We start from the raw sequence: 19740 nt of genomic DNA, 5'->3' as shown, positions 1-19740 counted from the left end.
TGATTCTGGCCGATGCTGCTTTTGTAGAAGATCATGTTTTTTCACTTTGTGCTTTCGCTCAACAGCATACTTACCATTGCCTTGGTAAGATTGCGGGCTGTACACGTAATGGTGAAATGATCGGTAAAGGTATCGATTGCGATCATCGGGCACATTAGTGGGTGAGTTTACGGCCATTGAGAAAGCTCGTAAATCACTTCTGTTCTTATTAACACTTTCATTCGTGGTGATTGTTTCTTTGGTCACTGTGGAGATCACCGACGGCGGCGGGTTTGAGCTGCTCGTGTACACCGTGGGCAGCGTAATGGGGTCCTCATCAAAGGCACGATAAACCTGATGTTGTGTAGTGCAGGCTGCTATTCTCGAACGGTGTCCCGGTCCCAGATTGTGCAGAATATTACCGCCAATACGCTTCAAAAAAGATACAGATCGTTTGCGGGCGGTTTTTGTGCACGTATCACCACTGGCAATATTGGCCGAATAGTTATCAGCAGTACTAGTAACTTCACTTTTGTATTTCTTCACGCCACAAATGAGACAATCGCAACCGTTCAATTGTTTCCGAAAGGTATTCTCCGACTCGGAAGTAAGGCACAACGGTGATGGACATTTTAGCTTCATGCTTGTTGTTTGTAACAGTAATCGTTAATGATAATACTGTGTAAATATCGTGCAGTTAATAAACATAGTCTTTGAATTTATTTTCTACCACTGCGAAAACACCACGACGTTAATATCTGGTACAGCAACCATGCACCGTACTACACGAAGGCCAAACTTTCAATGAAAATCTGGCACAGTGTGTTCCTCGACACACTACCCGGGTCAGTATTTCTTAAACTTTAGACAACCACCTCTACAGGTTTGCTTCCCTTAGGGCGTGCTGAGGAAGAAGCCTTATGAAAGAGAATGGTTTTGCGAATGCGTTTGTATGTATTTTTCCCAATGGATAAATCCGTGGCACCATAAATTGAACCAGCATAAACTATAAACAATGCTCTCAGACAAACCATTGTGCTCAAGAACGACGAAACAATCGACACGACAATCAGTTTGAAATCGTCGCTACGACTTTCTCTTTCGCTCTTTTCTTTATACGCACATATTCTTATTCTTTCTGGTTTAGTACTCGAATATACAATCTTAGAATAAAAAAAAGGTTGTAAGACACGTTGAATTGGCTCTGGGTTGTGCAAGATGTCACGCATGATTGATTAACAATGCATCGATCTTTGGCTTGGAACGAAATATAATTCAATTCAAGGAGAATGATTTGTAGAATAAAATAAAAAAAAAACTATAATTTCTAAACACTACACTAGACTTATTGATTTCGAAACCAACTTCGGAGAGTTTGTGAATACCGAACTCAATTTTGGAGAAATGTGAATTCTAGCAAAATATGACATGTACAAATGATAATATTTACCTTTTCTAGATTCACTTTTAACAATAGCATGTTGAATATGGCTATCAGATGCACTGTCAAGTAGGAAAAGTGTTAAAATAGTGTAAAACATACATTTTAGTGTTTTACGTACTTGTCCATCGATAATAACAGATTAGAGCATCCCACCGGGTAAACAGGTCTGGCACGTTTTCCAAAACGTTTTGAGTATTGACGCACAAATGTCACCAATGCTTCTTTAGTAGAAGCTGGAACACTTTCGCCGTCACCAGAGTCACTTAATTTGGGAGAACTTGCTTTAAATTTAGATAATTTACAAAACTTCAACATTGTTGTGTGTTGTTGTCTGTCGTCCTCCCTCTGAATGGATGCTAATCCGTCTTCGACCAGTTACACTTTAATAGTGAATCAAACCATATAAATGGGCGTAATGTTTCTTTTTCTGGTTTTATTTTACATTCCGATTTCTGGTGGTATTTGTTTGTTACCCATACGACAGTGTGAATATCACATCTCAGCACGCATGAGTTATGACCAAGCGAAAGATAATGATAAATCAACCGTGGCTTCAAAACCACGGCTCACACAGCACTTATTCGTGACGGGTTCGAAGCAAAAATTTGATTAACCTTCCGTTGTACTCAATGCACAGATAAGTAATGCTTTACGAAATGTGTGCATTGCTTTTCTTTTTTTTTAAACAATTGTTTTACAACAGAAAATTTACAGTACCAAATACCGTGTTCGAAACTGCTTAAATCTATTTAGAATGAAAATGATTATCGTAAATGGCAACACAAAGAAAATTGTTGACAAACTGTGTGGCTCAAAAGTTAAACGCCAAAATGTATGCAACACGTTGAACACGAACGAATGTTGGACCACGGTGGTAATCGATCCGTTTGATCCAGCTTGATGTCTTGTTTACATTCTGCAAGCTACTACGAAAGTATGGTATTCTATGAACGACATCATCTTTTTATGCTTTGATTACCATATTTGTAACACAAAGGCCTCTTGACACCATGCGGTTAGTGTATGTCTAAAAAATGTTGTGTAATGTTGTAATGTTTACTTACAGTGTATTGCTATTTTCGCAATATTGTTTCAGTTGCACTTGCTGATTTGTCTAGTGTTTTATAGAAATCGATGCTATCAAGTCATAAAATGAGTAAACGTTTTGTAATTCCAAAATGACCAAAGTTGTTTCTATGACATCCAATCCTTAAACTGGCTACATCAGCTGTTGTTAACCCGGCACGTATGTAAATAAGAGCAAGATAGAGGAAGGAAGAGTGTAATCATACACTGTTTTGCACAAAACAGACGACTGGAATAAACACATACAATTCTCCTCCCCAAGATACTTGCTATCACAGACTAAGTAATGCTGAAGAATGTTTCGTTTAATTTTGTCCGACGAATTGGCACTACGGTTTAAATCACATAATATTCTGTAACCACAGCAACTCGAAAGATTATCTAATATGCTTCGGTATTACATATCTGCACACTGGCAGAACAAATTTCCTTCTAAAAGGAGCCCAATGTCATTTCTGGCGTTTGCGCATTTAGGCCCTTCTTCATTTCTTTCATTTATCGTACGTCATTGATGGAGACAAATAGTCTACATGTCGTTAAATTCAAACAGCTGGACAAAGACGGATTGGTACGTAAATTATATATTTATTTTGCGTTTTCATTTGAGCAAAATTTTTGCAGTAATCGATTTATTAAAGAAAAGGGCTCTGTTGTGTTTGGCAAATTTGAATGCTTTGCGGTAAGAAAGTGATGTTTTATGTGTGTTTTTCTCTCTTTTCTGCTGATGTATTTTTGTCCTGATATTGATAGGTACATGTGGATCTATTAATTTACGTGCATTACTTAAAACTAGTTAACAGTTCATATAATCTTTATATGATAACAATTAGTATGCTTCACGCATTTTTTACGTATATAAGAATTCATGAAAAGCTTGTTTCAAGTTTGTTTGTGTGATGACGCTAGTAAACGGAGAGGAAATATATCGTCAATCTGTTGATTGGTTATTTGAATTTAGAGTAATCTTGGTCAGGTTTAAAAGCTTGAAGATAATCTTTGGATATCGGGTGAAATTATTGACGAGTTGGAATCATTCATTGTATGTATTGCACTATTGGAGTTTAGTTGATTGATCAGAAAAACGAAAGTGAAAGCTCAGTTGAAATATTACCAATATTAAGCACGAAAGAATTGTAATTGTGTGACAGCAGTAGCAGAGCAAAGAATCTAAAAAACAAGAGATTTAGGCATGATGTAATGGAATTTTGAATGAACAGCAGGTACTCAGTGGAACAGAAAACAATTTGAGTGAAAAACAGATAGCAAAACTTGAATTTGACATGCAACAACAAGCAACTTTGTCCATAGTAACACAAAGAATAACAATTGAAAGTAAAGAAAAAATGTAACAGAACAAAATAGTTGGATTAATAACAAGCGAAGGGGTTTAAAAGTTGGACGCGGGGAGTTCATATTTTTGAAGTGTTGTACAGAATATAGTACGTTGTAACAGAACAGAAAAAAAAACGTTGTAAGGTTGAAATAACGGTAACTAAGTGAAGAACACAACAAGGACGAAGTTAACAACAAAATAAAACACTAACAAATATCAAGCTTAACAAAACAGAACAAAAACAGTTTAACGGACATTAGTGCAACGGATAAAACGGACGTTCAACATCATGCGATATCTCGCTAGTATACTCTGGAAAATAATTAGTTTTTCATTTTTTTGTGTACAATTACTAAAAAACGAAAAAGCAATTAGTTCAAATGAGTTTGATAACGCTTTATGCTGTCAGGGCATGCTAAGTAGAAGTAAAATCAACAAACAATTCGGGCACTAACGATTACAAACGTAATGATGCAACAATTACAAATAGCCAACGATGAACAATGAAAACAACAACGGGAATGACAAACGAAACATGAAGGTCTCTAATGCAGCCTAAACCACTTTGCTCTGCTACTTTGCGATTCAATTTGTTGGTGGTGTAAACTTTTAAAAAAGGCACAAAAGTGTGTCCTGATACTGGGTGGGAATGGAATTTAAAGATTGATCATAGTGCGATAAATATTTCTGAATGTGTACTTTAGTGAACATAAGGATTATTAGCGTAGGGTACCAAAACCATATTTGCCGGACATCCAGGTTCTGTAGTGGGTGGGTGGTCTCCAATCTCCAATTAACCAGGCCCGCATCTTGAGTGGTCCTGTAGTAGCTGCGGTTTGACTCGATCGTACTATCCAACCAGTTTTGTTCCATCCTTATCGTGTTTGAATTTGTTCACATCACATTTCTTTTAAGATGTTCTCCACATCTTTTTCATGTCCAGCTCCGACACGCTCAGCCCAAACACTGTGTTCCAGAATACAATGCAGCACGATTGCTGCAGTAGACATCTTAGAATAGGTTTCACAAATGATCGTTGTTTAAAGCGCATACTGAATCAGTCATTTGTATCGTCTTGGAGAAGACTGATGTCTTCTTTCTCTGGTTATTGAGGTGATTTTTGAAACGTGCAACCAAACTGTTTGATGAGAGCTGGTTCCTTTCTGGTTAAACGGCGGCCATAGCACGTTAAAGCCATATCTTAAGTGGAAGAAAACAAAAAAACGAATTGTTTGATTGTAAAATTTGTAGATCGATATTTTAGAACGCAACATTTGTTCATACTTCCAACAACTTGCAGGGTTTGCAAGGACAAGAATATTTGTTATAATTCTAAAAACTAAGATATCGTAATTGAACACACTATTTTAGTCGCTCATGTCGAAATTAGGAGTTGACGATCATTTACGATGAACAGCACATTCACGTTTTGCTTTCATTTTTAACTGTTGCAAGCAATCCCGGAACCCAACTTACCTTGTTGTCCTTCGTCAATCCAGGCAATCCATTATGTACGTCAGGATTTCAATAAAATCGTCCTTCCAAATTTCGAACAGTTTATCATTTGCACAATTTCTTCTGCCAGCACTTTCACTTAATGCTTCGTACAAGACTCGGGATAACGTTACATCCCTGGCGTATCACATATTGCACTTTCAATTATGATGGCTCACGCCAGCTAGCAAAGATTTTGTCTGATAAACTGCTTCACGCTCTTAGACAGGAACCATACTGCGAGATGGTTGGAACGATTCTGGACGATGTGCGCTGACTGCAGCGGGTTTAAATACGTCTCGCCGGAAGCATGACACCCCTGGGAGTTTCTATGGTTTGTCCCTTATACGAAGGTACCGGCATAGGTAAGGTGGTAACATCACCATTGTTAAACATCATACCCAAAGCACAACGACCCTTCTTTAATGATCAGATTTATGCTTCCCTGCATGACTATTTCTATTCTGTTCTGTGTGTCGTAACGCCGGGTGCATGTCAGATTGCGTTGTATGCGTCGTACGGAGACTACGCGCAACAATACGAATCCAGGTGAATTCCCTTTCCTTGTGCTTGGTTACATTCGAAGAATAATGCTACGATTCAAATACGCTAAAACGGAATCAGGAAAATAATAAATGTCTTAAGGAGAGGTAGCTTCGAATATATGGAAGGGATGGCATGCGGGGTTACAGAACTGAACTGTAAAGGGAACGATTTAAAGCTCGCCATGACCGTGGGGTGTAATAAGAAGGACTGCGACATCCTGGGAAAATTTTCCCCCTTGCATATTTGATTTAGGAATAACAGCTACGACGAATTAATGAAATCCTGTTCCGACGGTTAAGCTTGCGGCACATACAACATTTTTGTCTACCGTATTGGAAGGAATTGAAAATCATCCGCTCTCGTACATAATGTTGTTGTACATCTTTGTAATATTTGCAAATAGGTGAGATAACTGGAATGCGACCGTTTATTGAAAGTGCAGTACGATATAAAAGCAAAATTCCGCACCGTATCTGCAGTTTTCTTCGCAGAAATACAGAAACCAGTCAGTCAGGATGTACGTTAAGTTTTGCGTCACTACTTGAAGAACGCTTGGTATCAGATACCTTCGTTTCTCAGCGGTCATGTTGCAAGAAGTGTACAAAATCAGCAGATCGTATCCTTTATAAGAGGGAATTTGTGCCAAGGGTTAGGGGAATCTTTTCCCAACGAGGGATACCTGACTATGACGCATCATCTGCGCATCGGTGACTCTGCATCTTAGGAGGGAAAACCGTACACATCAGCATCAGAATATTTCTCATTGAACCTGGAAAGAAATTAACAGAACAGTGAAAAGAAGGGTGTTTTAAGTAGGACCTTTCGTGTTATTGCGTAAGAAAGTGACAAGAATATGAAGCAATAAAAAATGTGCAGACAGGAAGGAAAGGATATCCTTCCCTTATTTACAATTCTTGACCGTGTCCAGCTGCTGGCAAAAGCTGCTTTGAAATCTGCAGTTCTAGGATAAAAAAGAGAATACATTTGAAAACCGTTTCATCTTGGGCAAATCACGCTCATCAACGTTAGACAAGCGCCATGCAATGTCTCTGCGATGTTTTAAATTGTTAGGGAAAAAAGGAACTGAGCGTTCCGGGTACGAATTAATGAAAGAATATCGGTTAACTTACCAGCTAACTATACCGATTCAGACCGCCATTCACAGATTGATTTTTTTCTAATTATCATTAATGCATTGAAGCAACAGGAAGCATTTGCACCGGTTTCAATGCAAGCCCGTCAACCGCAAAAGAGAAAAATCGATTTATGCTGCCGTTGAAAGGTTTCTTGCTTGTCAAACCTGAACTGTAGGTGGTTTCAGTTTAGCTTTTAACGATCTGCGGGATTGTTGAGAAATTTGTTGCTAGAGCGATCTTAACAGCAGTAGTGTACAAACTATTTAGTAGTCCATTATTAGTTTGTTAATACATTCATCTGTACATTATAATAAAACAACGGGACGAAAATGTTCTCAGCGTTCGTGATAGTTACTGGAGTTATGGCTGTAATGCTCGCATTACAATATATAACTATTCCTGACCTCTCCGCGTCTTACGCAGTACGATGTCATCAACACTATCCGGATATAGAACAATCAACGCTGTACGATTTTGTGATGTTGTCAGATGCGGCAAACAAGGTAAATGCAACATATCTGCGTTATTCTGCCCGACTACATTCTAATCTTTTGGTATGCATCTTCTAGTGGATGAAGTTCGTCACTTTTGTTGCCACAGACCACAAACCTGTAGGAATTGGAAAAATGTATAAAGTTGCAATTGGTTTGTTATGTTCCAGATTAACATCAATCTGCAACCATGTGCTTCGAAAAACTCTTTTCTTTTTTGCTGTTATAGGTGCACAAACATTTTCTTTCGTTACCATCGAACATCAGCAAGGACATTATCTTATTCTGCAAAGTATAAATAAAAATGACGTACTAAATCTGCGTGTTGAGATTCGCTTTACCACCGTCTCCTGTGTGCCGGTGCAATTTGAAGAAGAAAATTTGGATATACTTTCATCCTATCCATTTTCAACGGTGGAATCTAGTACAAGTGGGGAAAAATACGGAACAAATGCAAGCGAAATGGAAGGTTCATTTAACAACAATGCACCGGAAGTGCAATACGAGCAGCAACGTGGTGAACTGTTTTCAACTGGGAAATGTGGGAGTGAGTTAAGCTTCAACATATTTTCTCTACATAACTCGCTGTTATTTCAGGTGATTACCAATACATCTTTATCGAACCCTTTATGGAATGCAAATTTTACTATAAGTATTCTTCTGTTCCCCTCGCAGAATTCCATCGGCATTATGTTTCGGTACTTTTTGAGTCTGCGTCTGGAACATTCCTTGTCGAATCTGGCACATATTTTTCTGCATGTGGAAGGATAGCGTACATTGTCATCGTGAGCTGATGCCAAAAGGTTTATAATACTTATCTGTATGACTTTATGTATTTCTCTATTTCACTTATTGTTCGATCAGCTTTGGTTAGATCCATTCCGCAAGAGGATTTTCGGTAGGACGCTCAAACCTGCGTAGTATCGGTACTGCGGTCGTGTTGAATATTCGCTGTATATAATCACTAAGTAGCTGAGTAAAGGATAGAGCAAGAAGATGATTTGTGCAATTTATGTGAGTAAAGCAAGCCTTACCTGCATGATACTAGCAACATCGAATCCGTGGACATGTTTTATAAGTATGACCATCACAAGCAGCAACGCAAATATGATCCGCCGGTTACAATCGTTCATTGTAGACTGTGGCAATTTATTCGTATTGCAAAGCAACGATTGTCATGGGATATGCAGAGTTTATCGCGTATATAAAAATTAATGGTACGAAACTGATGCTGCTCATTTGACTAGGTACATCAACACAACAAAGTGTCCTTAGTATTAAGTTCAATAAAAAAAAAACAGAATAAAAATACGATCGAAGTAGCTAATGCAATAGGAAATAAGTTTCTGCACTGCTCTAGAACGTGTACTGGCTTTTTCGCTCTTGTGGCATATTTTTGTTCTTATCATCAAAAGATAAAGCCCTCGCACCAGTGCACAGGTGTCGCTATGGTACAGCGTTGGAACGTTGGTGTGGAACGCTTTGACTCATTTGCCGTTCAGTTGGTTGACGCTGTCTGCGAATTAAGGTTAACAGTTGCAGGCTGAAGATAGTTACGATAGTGAGAGTGATAAAGGTGCACCAAAAATGACACGAGGAACAGCATACAGTCTAATCAAACCTCGTTCTAAGCCAGTGATTTTTGTGCACACCTTAGTATCAAATCGCTTTACGAGAAAGTACGGGTTAATTTCCGTACTTTTGATGGTAATCCTCGGATTGCTTTACTATAGGAGAGTGTTATTTGTAAGTACTTCGACCACACATTCACACCTTTTCGATGTGTGAAACATGCCGGCATGATGTAATAAGGGCTATGTAATTAACAACAACAGAACTGTAACAACTTGCAGCAAAAGTACATCTACCAAACACTTCCACTCTACCAACGATCTGTGTCGCTGGCGTTTGGAAATGAAAGTAATATAGAAGTCGAGGATACGGGTCAGCACGATCGTTGGCTACCGATTGGTGATGTGGATAAAAAGTTTAAACTATACTCAGCTTATTTTGATCCACGGTTGGAGGTAGTCGGTAAGTAGCGTTGAGTGCGTATATTTTGAGCGTCATTGCGCTTGCGACTACTAATGATTGTTGCTTATTTTTAGAATCCTACAGAGTCCCAAATGGGTTCCTGCCGTTCGGTAGTATTCGTATCTTTGCCATATTGCCAATGAATGTACGGAAAGTAGATATTTTTTGCAACTTTAGGTAGGGCGATTAATCGATAATATTATTTTCTCAAGCTATCAGCTGTAGTATTTCAAGATTAGATTCAGCTCTGATTGAGGGGAGCGTGACGCATTTTTTTTCTATAGATCAGATAACAACTATGTGGCGCAGCACCAGGCGGACCAGGTTGAAGCAGTGCACGAACATTGGAATATGCAATTTGCGGCTACATATGTGATATGTAAACTTGCTGGAAATGTTACTAAACGTGAAGCACGCTTACCGGATGAAGTGGCTCTAAGCTATCTCGGTGAACCCAGCATGCAGGAAGCAACCAACTTTGTTCGTATAAAGTATGCGCTATGCGATCAGAACCAGAATAGAACAAAAGTCATATAATCGATGTACCCCGAGCAAACAGGTACCCAAGAAAGGACAGGCTCTTCCGATCTTCTCCCCCTCGATCGCTAGCTGTTTGCGTTGGCCCGTTGCATCACAACTTTGCGTACGCACTTCGCATGGTGGAGTTTTTCGAATATTACAAAATGAATGGAGCAGAACGGTTCTACGTGTATAACAAATCGGCCACGCCGGAAGTGGACACGGTATTGCGATATTATCAAGCAACTGGACTGGTGCAGGTGTTGGATTGGCACTTCGATGGTATGTAGGTCGGTCGTACAATAACACCGAGTGTGGCATGTGTAAGCGCAACCCGGTGTAAAGTGAAATGTAATCGTTTTGTTGTTGGTTTGTAGGGTACAAATTCGAAAATGAGCTGCGGTACGAGGGTATATTTGTGGCCCTGAACGAATGTTTCTATCGTGCTACGGTAGCTGGCGGATTCCGGTACACGGCAATTGTCGATTTCGACGAGTTATTATTTCCGACCAGTGATAAGGAAACCCTCCTGGAGTATCTGCTGGCAAAAGACCGATATGATGTGCACTCGTTCAACTTTCAAGGTGTGTTTTTCTACGATATCTATGCACCTGATTTCTCGCACGTACCACCATGGGCAAACAATACCTACCTCTACACACAGGTCCGTAATGTGCGGACGAAAAATCCTCTGCTGCATCACAATCGCAGCAAATATGTGATGAAAGGTCGAAACGTTTTCGAAGCCGGGAATCATTTTGTGTGGAAAGCGGTTAGAGGTAAGGTGGATGTGGGACTGTTAAAGTCTCGTAATGAAAAAACTGTTTCAAACAACATGCTTTCTCTACAATCACAGATACGTACGAATATGAAGTGCCGGAAAACGAGGGACTGTTAATGCATTATCGCGATGGCAGCCTTGGTTATGATTTTGAAAACGTTGTTCTGGACACTCGTATTCAAGAGCGCTTTGGTAAACAGCTGTGGCAAGTGGTGAACGAAAAGTGTGCTGCAATATTCCCTACGACAGGTGTCTGTCCACTTGGAGAGAATTATAACCGGAATTATAATCATCGTAGTAAAGTGCCACGCACAAGTCATCTTTGAAAGCTTTATTCGAATTATAGATTATGTAATAAATTCACGTACCGAAGGCAATAGGTTAGCTCGAGTGATAGTAGTGTCTTCGAACAGTAGTAAACCCCAAACAGTTTACGGAAATGTATTCACAAAGATGAACAATCAAAGACATTAAATTTTCCATTTTATTGCCTCAGTATGGACGTACATGTTTTAATGGGGAGGGACCTGATATTTCCGATGACGTTATTGTTGCCTTCTGTTTCGCACATGCCGTATCTCACAAGAGGTTTCTAAATGAAAATCCTTGCTCATGGTGGTTCGTTGTGTCGCTGCCGCAACCCAAACTTACGTATCAGGAGTGTTTTTTGGCGTCTGCATTTGGACACTTTCATCAGTGCCATTTTTATCCATGGCCTGATCAGAGGTAAAGGGTTCGATGTCTGATTTAGCACGTTTGTCGCTCTCAGCACTTGCAGGTCGTGCAGAATCTTGATCCGTAGGAACACGATTGTTGTGATTATCATCTCGATCCATCAAGTAACTGGTGTCGCCTAGTGACGCTGGCCGCGGACGTCCACCATAGGCAACGCTAACAAAGGAGACAGTAATATTGCTCTGCTTTTAATGGTTAGGAAAGAGGGTAATTCGTAGTGGAAAGAGAAAATTAACTACTGAAGCATAAAGCGAATTTCATTCATTGTTTGGTTGCCCATATTCCAAAACATACGGGCAGGACATTTTAAGAAAAGGGAAAAATAGATGGCTCAAACAGTAATACATCTCTTAGTCAATAGTCAATCTTTGGTTTGAAATTGAATGGTTGTAGAGGATTAGAAGATACTTGTTTGTAAAAATGTAAAGTTTTACTGACTGTTCTTCTTACTGGTCTGTTATTAACGTTTTATATGTTTATGTGCATAAGCTTTCTCTTTTTTATTTGTTTCTTGTCTTATTGTTTCCGGCTTTCCTGGATTTGCTCTATCAGTTGCTTAATTCGGACAGGAATTGGAAGTAATCGGTCTTGATATATGGAAAGTATCACCGCAACCACTTAACTACAGAAACACCACGAACTCAAACAAGTTTATCAGTTCCAAACGATCGCAGATAAGAACATGCATCTATTCGCGGACCTGGGTATTTAATCCATGGCAAAGAACTGGTATAAAACTTGAATTTTTAAATTTCTTATTGGATTTTTCCACTTTAAAATTATCCTTGTTGTCTGTCGTAAAGAGCAGAAGAACAATTGCCAAGACATTAGCAACATTTGCTTTTCCAACGGAAGATGTCGCATGTGAGTGTTTCTTTATGTTAAAGTTAAATTACAAGAGTAGCAAAGATACGTGTGACTTATTATATAAGTTGTTTTTTATTATACACTTTCTATTTAATGGGTAGTATTCCCGTGCATGTTGTAAGTGTTTTCCAGCTGCCGCATAAATCTACTCTTTGCTTTGTGATTGTGCACTGATGTTGTATTAGAGTGTCAATGTTTGTTCTACTTTTGGGATGCTCGTGTACGATAGTTTTTCAGTTGAAAATAACTATTCTATCGTGTTACTTTCTTAGTTTGATTTTGTTATTGAAAGATGTGTTCCTAACTTTTCATCGTATTCCAGTTAGAACATTGTAACATTTGAAATATATAACCAAAACATCTTTAGTTTATGTAGCTTGGATTATTAGTATTAGTTAGTCCCATGCAAAAACATATGTACTAATGTGTCAGTATCAACTTAAACGACATACCTTTGCTGGCGACTATCTGATTCTCGACGATGATCGTTTCCCCGATTTCCCCCGTACTCATGCGCACTAGCGCTACCGGTGCCACCTCCTGGATACTGTCCCGGGCCGTTATGGTGTTCTCCGTAAGAGCCGTGGGTGTTGATGCTTACTCCAACATGGCCGGTGTTGACCCCATGATTGGAATCACTGCTGCCAGATGTTGTACCACTATTCACATAATTCCAGCTGCCTGAGGGTCTGTGAGCACTTTCTCCACCACCGTAACTCGGTCTACCGGTATTGTGGGCAGAAAAGGAACCGCCTTGATGCGAATAACCATTAGATGAGGTTTCTGGATACCGATTTTTGCAACAGCTTGATGTCGAATCCGATGGCTCATAGTCGGGTCGATCCGATCCATGATGCTGTGGTTGTTGTTGGTGGTACTGCTGCTGTGCACCCGGACGGTAGCTAGCACTTAGGTGACCGGACGAATGCTGATCGTAACCACCGGTTTGACCACCGTAACCCGGTTCCGGTGCCGGATGCGATTGAACATGGTATGATGCATGTGCGGACAAGGATGATGAAGGTGATGATAGTGGTGATGAAGAGGATGATGTCAAGGGACGACTTGCAAAATAATAACCACGTCCAGAATTATCAAAACCAGATATTCCTCTGGGGGTTGAAGGAGGGGGGTTTGTACAAATTTATTTGGTTTTTTTTTATTTTGAAAAACTACTGATATAGGTGCAACAGTTGTTAGTGCTCTGTTTTCACATAAGCAATCTACTTTAAACCCACCCATAACTGTTTCTAAAACAAATACAAATATTGCAACTCTATCCACTTATTGGCACCAACAATTAGTAACCATTTTTATTTGAAAGCAAAAGCGATACACTAAATCAATTGATACACATTGATACTACAATTAATTAGCCTACCTTTACAACAAAGGGTTATCGGATTACGGTAATAAGCAATGCAGTAATAGCAGCGTGTTTGTCGAAATGTCTCAGAGCCCGGTGCTTTATAAAACCGATAAAGATGGGTTTCAATCTACAATCTTCGGTATATTTAAACCGAACGGCTTGGCGATTAATACCTGTTTCTCAATTTTTCTTCCCAATTCTGTTGCCAATAGTGGGAAATGTACGTTAACTTTAATATACCTTGCTGCCGGGTGTGGTGAAGATGTGACACATGCCGGTCATTGCAGTACTTGAAAGCATTGGAGTTTGTTGCTATTTTATTGTTAACTTGTTTCTACTAGGTTATTCTAGTCGATGTCGTGTATTTTTTTAAGAAGAAAGACATGTTATTTGCAACATTGATTTGAAGGCATTATTTCATCATTACAGCAAAGCATTACAAATTGACACATTTTTAGTAAGAAGCAACAAGAGAGAAGTGGTAGTAATCGAGCGGTATCAGTAATTAGGCAGTGACTTTTTCGCACTCAAAGCTGTTAACATTAAACATTAATAACACAAAAGTAAGAAGCACACTTTAACTGGAAATTGTAAATCGATTACTTTAAGCAATAATTGCCTTTGCTTGTAAATGCGTAACAGAACAAAAAATGTATATTTACATAAACCTCAATCGGGCAAAAAGCATATAAAGCGAAATACACGCTATAAAGCACTAGTTAGTTTTTCCCTTCTCTTTTCAGTATGCTACAATAAGCGAGATATTTTATGAAGCAGTTTTATGCTTTGAGAGTTTTTGGTGTTTTTTTTTTACTTTTCGCAAAGCTTCATCGCGGAAAAGCGACAAGAAATTCGATTAATAATAATAATAAGGATTATAGGTGTTGTAGTACCTGTACGTTTGATCCCACGGTCGGAAATTCTTCTGATCGTACTGCCCACCGTAACTCATTCGATCATCATAGTACCCTTGAGAACCATAGTAACGATCTGATTGAAGAGAGAAAAAACAACGTTGATCATTGAGTTGTGTAGAAATATTGTATGTTATTGTCTCCTAAGAATTTACCCCTGTTCTGCATCCCGTTGGGATTGCCGCGTTGCATCATATAGTATGCGTACTGCGGATCAAGATTATCATATCCGTTGCCGCGGTAGCCGTATCCGCGCATCATGTCAGGATAGTAAGGCATCCTCCCGGCACCTCCATCATAGTAGTTGGTCCTCATTGCCATACCTGGATAACCATATCCATATCCCCTGTCGTCCGGCCGTTGCATGTATCGTTCATAATCGTATCTAAGCAATAACATCGCACGAATAAGAGAAGCTGTGGAATTGGTTTTCAAACACTCAGATCAACACTTACCCCATGTAAGGTGGTTGTCTATACGATCCAGAATAAGATGCCTGCATTGCTCCGCCTCGGTAGCGGTCGTCAAAACTCTCCGGACGATAGTACCAGTTGCGATCGTCTTCGATCGCGCCCATTCCACTGTAGTATCCCGTAACACCTGTTTGCCGTCCATAGCTTCGCATATCTCTTTCGTATCCTGGGCCACAATTAGCACAGTGCCTTCTAGAGTTGTAGTCATCTCTAGCACTACGGTAGAGGCTTGCGAGAGATGTGGTTGGTTGCGGTTGTGGTTCATTAATAAGCTTAGCTGACGTGACAGTGCTTTCAGAAGCAAGTGTCAGATGCACCGTCAGCAGTAGTAATGCAACAGAAAACTGCAATGTATTCCAATACGTGGAAGATCGAATGAAAACGTGGGAAACAATAAAATTTTAATGGAAACATTGTAGTAAGACATAAAACCCACGTTAACAAATTTCTAATATGATTAACTTCGATTTCCATGTAGCCCTTTCTATGCATCCATTAATCAGCATAAAGCCAATCACAATTAAAGTTATCTTTGAACCGTTTCGTACGTTATCATGTGTGCCACCATTGAAACTATTTAAATGCTCCATGTAAACTGGTAAATGTATCTTGCTGCAACATTTTCTTCATCTCCCTTGATAGTCTAATGCCGAAAAAAAACACAAGCGGATGCGATGTGGCCATGATAGCATAAAAATGTAAAATTTGGCAATGAAAAACTATAATAATACGTAGTTTTTTGTAATTATTTGTGGAGGTAACGTGGCCATTGCTGTAATGCTTCATTGTTTTGTCCACTAATGATGTCCAGTCAACCCCCTAATGTAACACTAGAGGTTTAATCCCTCTTCGTAATACGTGTGCCACATGTGCAAATCCACCCGAAGTGGATCTATGCATGGTTAATAAAGCGTATCAAGCGTTCACGAACATGCGTTTGCGTAAGTTTGGCTCAAAAAAAAAACAACTTTGGCTTGCGGTTGTCTCTCGCTGTTTGGGACGATTTCGTACTAGCAATCATTACCCTGCTCTCTTTTCACATGCGGCGTACGCAATGTTAGGCTAGTGGTTCTAGTTGTTAAAATAAATTCCTATGGTAATTTGGGGTTGGGAGGGAAAAGCGTGTGATTTGATGTAATACATTCTGAATAGAGCCATTCAAATTGACCGAAAAAAACCGAACCATAGGTGTTTGAAACCATTTTCCGAATAGCACGTTATTTGTAAACCATTGTTGTTTGGTCAAGCGCTTGGCATCAAACAAAGTTTATAGCAACTTAAATGCAGTGTGTTACAAACACAACTGGAAGTGTATCTAGCTGTTATCGCTGAATGTTTGAATAGAAATTGAAATACAGCTCGTTAATTGAGAATATAAGTTTTTAGAATAGAAACAACACTGTGTTATTATTAGTACAACAACGCTTATCTTGGATCCATCGTTTATGTATTAAGTTATTGTTTTAAATTTACATTTTACAGTACATGTGTGTTTAAGCGAGAAAATGATTTTACGCGTTTTTCACAAATTTTCCATTGAAGTATTCGATTTGTTGGAATTTGGTTTAGTGAATCACATCATACTTTTTGTAGTAACTTACCTTCCACATGATGTTTATGTAAATCATTAAGTCACTAACCAAACACTAGAACAATGGCGCCCGAATCGTACGGATATGTTTCAATGCCTGCCAGAACTCCCGTTTCATTGATGCATCACAAATTATTGCCACTCTTTCTGTTTTGTACTTTTTTGTTTACTTCCGGATTCGATTCTGTCAAGAAATATGTTGATTCGAGCACTATAAAACTTTAGAAACAAAATTTCTATCCACACAACTTGTTGCTCTAAAACAAAATCCCTCAACCGTTCGCACCTCTCACATTACACACACTGGAGACTAATCCTGGTTTAACTCAATGTCCATCACGGTCGACGGTCGCCAGTGGAATCGGGCAAGAACTTTCGTGGGTGAAGCATTTTATATAATACCCCTTCTAATTTCAATCCATCATCCAACGCACAGCACTCAGAACAACGCCGCAGAGCTTTTCCCCCGGGTGTTCAGTTTTTTTTAAATTTCATCTCTCTGTCCGCCGCTTGTCGCATTCAGTTGCCGCGAAAACTATCCACAACCGGCAGTCAAGTGGTCATGTTTAGTTTCGTCTCAGTGCACAACGCTATTTTGTGCTCGAACAGTGTTTCATGCAGGAGTGAGATAGGTCGCGTTGACTGGTGCCATCCTTTATAATTATACTCTACCACGCACGTCGCCCATGCGTCCAAATCAAAGCGAGTTCTACAATTTCTAGCGAAATTGGAGGAAAATGTTACACGTAGGCAAATGAAACGTCGACGACAGAATGGAAAAAGGGAGCTAGAGATGGATCATCATTGTGACAAGTTCACAGACCGCAACTAGTAAGCCCCTAATGGAGTATGGACGTTGCCGTTGCCCTCAAGCATGGAAAATTTAGCCCACGTTTATCATTCTCCAATGATCGCAACCTCATCCAGCATAGATTCCACTGGGACGGCGACGACCTCTCCGTTCTATCCGGTTGCGCAGAGGCGCGTGAAAATCAACGCGCTGCAGTGTATTGGGCTAGGGTCGGCGGGGCCATTAGCATTCTCACTTCATCATACATGCGTTTGCATCGTTCTTAGTGGATGTTTTGTCACGTCTGGTGTTTGCGGTGTCTGGCCTCAGAGGAGGAAACGTTTGCAGAGTTAAAGCTCGGATCAATTCTTCTGTGCGATGCTCCCCGTCCCAGGAAGCTTTTAATATTGTGTCGAGGGACGGAAGCAAAGTTTACCGAGCGGTTGTTGAACTAAGCCACGGAAAACTTATGTTTGCGTCCTAACAGGCACTAGTGTCAATTCGTTTGAAAATTTTACAAATATTTTACACCACTACTTTCTCATGACAAAAGATTTTACTCATTTACACTCCTTTGGGCTTCAAACCTTCAAGAACTGCTCACTCAGTACAACTGCTCAGTGCAACATGTGGTTTTGTTTGCTCCCGCTGACAATGCTTCCAACAATTTAAGGGTCGAGTTGCGTGTATGACTGCAAGGATTGCACGACGCAACACTTGAATCACAGTTACGGTCCGGTTGTAAATCAGTTCTCCGAAACGTACGACTTTTGTACAACATCCATAGCAAGAAAACGTTAGAGAATGATGGATAGTTCAACCATTTTAGAAGAAGCGAAAAATATTCCTTCATCTCTTGCCATTCGTTGAAGTCACCGTGGGTGAATAAAGAATCTTTCAGATATGAGTTGTTTTTAGACTTCAGACAAACTCTATTCGTCATCCGTCATTCGCCATCATACTATCAAAGGTCATGAGAGAAGATCTTTTACTTCAAATTTCTCTTATTTTACTATACACTGTACACTATCGACAATAAGCACATTCTAAAATGCAGTCCCTATACACCATATTTCCCAGAACCTTGAAAAAAAGGTTACCCTTGGAATGCCGAAAAACCTTCACATCGTGCTCTGTGTTTTTTTGTTTGCTCTGTATAAACTGCAGGTCACCCAAATCCGACTGCGGCAGCTATGAATTTAATTTGCTTACGGTAGCAGAACGGAAACAAAGAACGTTCAGTTTGTCTGAGCTGCCGGATGGTTGAACTTAAATGCTGTCACTGGCCGAAAAAAAAATCAATTTAATACGAAGTACACACTATGTATTTTGTCATCATGTCATTGAACATAGAATCAAATGTAGTAAGTTCTGTAAGCTAAAGATGTACCACTATCAAATGGTTCAATTAAAGTCATACTATACACCACAAGTCACATAAACAAAAAAAAGCGAAGTTCGATTCTTTTAATGCTTGATTATGTAAATTGTTTATTGAAGTATGCCATTTTTCTCGCAGATACTATCGGTTTTCCGTCCAATGTTCAAACACGTGTTCAAAACGTTTATTTCGTTTTGAGTATTTCGACGTTTGGTGGGCTGTGGGTTAATTTTGGAATAGTTTACATTATTGTTTTCAAACATTATTCTCAAAGAATACTTACAGAGTTGCGACATTTGGCCCCGAACCCAATAAATTGTTATCCAACGCATAAGCGGGTGCGAAGAAAACAAGGAAGATGGCAACGAGCACCAACAGGAAGAATGCTAGATTAGGCATTGTTGCTTAGGTTTTTACTTCTCCAACGAAACTTAACCTGTTGCCTGAACTAGGGTCTGCTTTTATACGAAATGAGAACTGGTGTAGAGAAACATGGATGCAATAGTTATTGAAAGATCGTGACTTATGCTAAAGCACGACAATATGCATTCACGATTTTGCTAATTTAACTAACGTGGCTGTGCTGTATTACTACATTGTATTAGCGAATAGAAAAAGTGAACGATGTATTTGCCGTAGAACAACAAGCAACTTTGTACAATTATTCAACATTGTTTTACTTGGCACATGAATAATCATGTGGATCATGATATTATCACAAACGTAATCATAAGACAACAACATGCAATTATCACATTATTCGGGTGCGTATAACTC

General features: G+C 39.4%; 4 protein-coding genes across 6 annotated transcripts in view; 3 read left to right on the top strand and 1 right to left on the bottom strand.

The window, feature by feature from the left end:
• The window catches only part of LOC128302007 (synaptobrevin), a 57884-nt gene that overhangs the window by 31327 nt on the left and 6817 nt on the right, over positions 1-19740 (top strand). The gene's annotated exons all lie outside the window — the stretch shown is intronic.
• On the top strand, positions 7348-8388 carry LOC128303124 (uncharacterized). Its single transcript, XM_053039981.1, has 3 exons — positions 7348-7521; positions 7588-7663; positions 7739-8388. The coding sequence occupies exons 1-3, from the start codon at positions 7348-7350 to the stop codon at positions 8278-8280; spliced, it is 792 nt and encodes a 263-aa protein (XP_052895941.1). The 3' UTR covers positions 8281-8388.
• Positions 9000-11338, top strand: LOC128302005 (uncharacterized). 2 transcript variants are annotated; one of them, XM_053038707.1, is made up of 7 exons: positions 9000-9255; positions 9345-9543; positions 9618-9720; positions 9828-10034; positions 10103-10344; positions 10440-10841; positions 10919-11338. In XM_053038707.1, exons 1-7 carry the CDS (start codon positions 9097-9099, stop codon positions 11167-11169), a joined length of 1563 nt encoding a protein of 520 aa, XP_052894667.1. In that variant the 5' UTR covers positions 9000-9096; the 3' UTR covers positions 11170-11338. The 2 variants fall into 2 exon arrangements, with proteins under 2 accessions (XP_052894667.1, XP_052894668.1); XM_053038708.1 differs by having other exon boundaries at positions 9001-9255; positions 9363-9543.
• Positions 11342-17140, bottom strand: LOC128302004 (filaggrin-2). The gene is made up of 7 exons (XM_053038706.1): positions 17079-17140; positions 16803-16976; positions 15184-15545; positions 14884-15113; positions 14708-14804; positions 12898-13557; positions 11342-11734 (listed from the first exon to the last, which is right to left on the bottom strand). The coding sequence occupies exons 2-7, from the start codon at positions 16827-16829 to the stop codon at positions 11491-11493; spliced, it is 1620 nt and encodes a 539-aa protein (XP_052894666.1). The 5' UTR covers positions 16830-16976; positions 17079-17140; the 3' UTR covers positions 11342-11490.

The sequence above is a fragment of the Anopheles moucheti genome, chromosome 3 (assembly GCF_943734755.1).
Source record: "Anopheles moucheti chromosome 3, idAnoMoucSN_F20_07, whole genome shotgun sequence".
NCBI lineage: Eukaryota > Metazoa > Arthropoda > Insecta > Diptera > Culicidae > Anopheles > Anopheles moucheti.
The sequence above is the reverse complement of the archived record's forward strand: the minus strand, read 5'-3'. Positions and strand labels throughout refer to the sequence as shown.

Coding starts and splice junctions, on each gene's coding strand:
- LOC128302005 (XM_053038707.1), top strand. CDS start 9,097: ATGACACGAGGAACAGCATACAGTCTAATCAAACCTCGTTCTAAGCCA. Junction 10,035..10,102: donor ACCAACTTTGTTCGTATAAA/GTATGCGCTATG, acceptor CCGAGCAAACAG/GTACCCAAGAAAGGACAGGC. Junction 10,345..10,439: donor GTTGGATTGGCACTTCGATG/GTATGTAGGTCG, acceptor GTTGGTTTGTAG/GGTACAAATTCGAAAATGAG.
- LOC128302004 (XM_053038706.1), bottom strand. CDS start 16,829: ATGATTTACATAAACATCATGTGGAAG. Junction 13,558..14,707: donor CCGTGGGATCAAACGTACAG/GTACTACAACAC, acceptor TTCAACCCCCAG/AGGAATATCTGGTTTTGATA. Junction 11,735..12,897: donor TCAGATAGTCGCCAGCAAAG/GTATGTCGTTTA, acceptor CTCCTTTGTTAG/CGTTGCCTATGGTGGACGTC.
- LOC128303124 (XM_053039981.1), top strand. CDS start 7,348: ATGTTCTCAGCGTTCGTGATAGTTACTGGAGTTATGGCTGTAATGCTC. Junction 7,522..7,587: donor TGTCAGATGCGGCAAACAAG/GTAAATGCAACA, acceptor TGCATCTTCTAG/TGGATGAAGTTCGTCACTTT. Junction 7,664..7,738: donor AATGTATAAAGTTGCAATTG/GTTTGTTATGTT, acceptor TTGCTGTTATAG/GTGCACAAACATTTTCTTTC.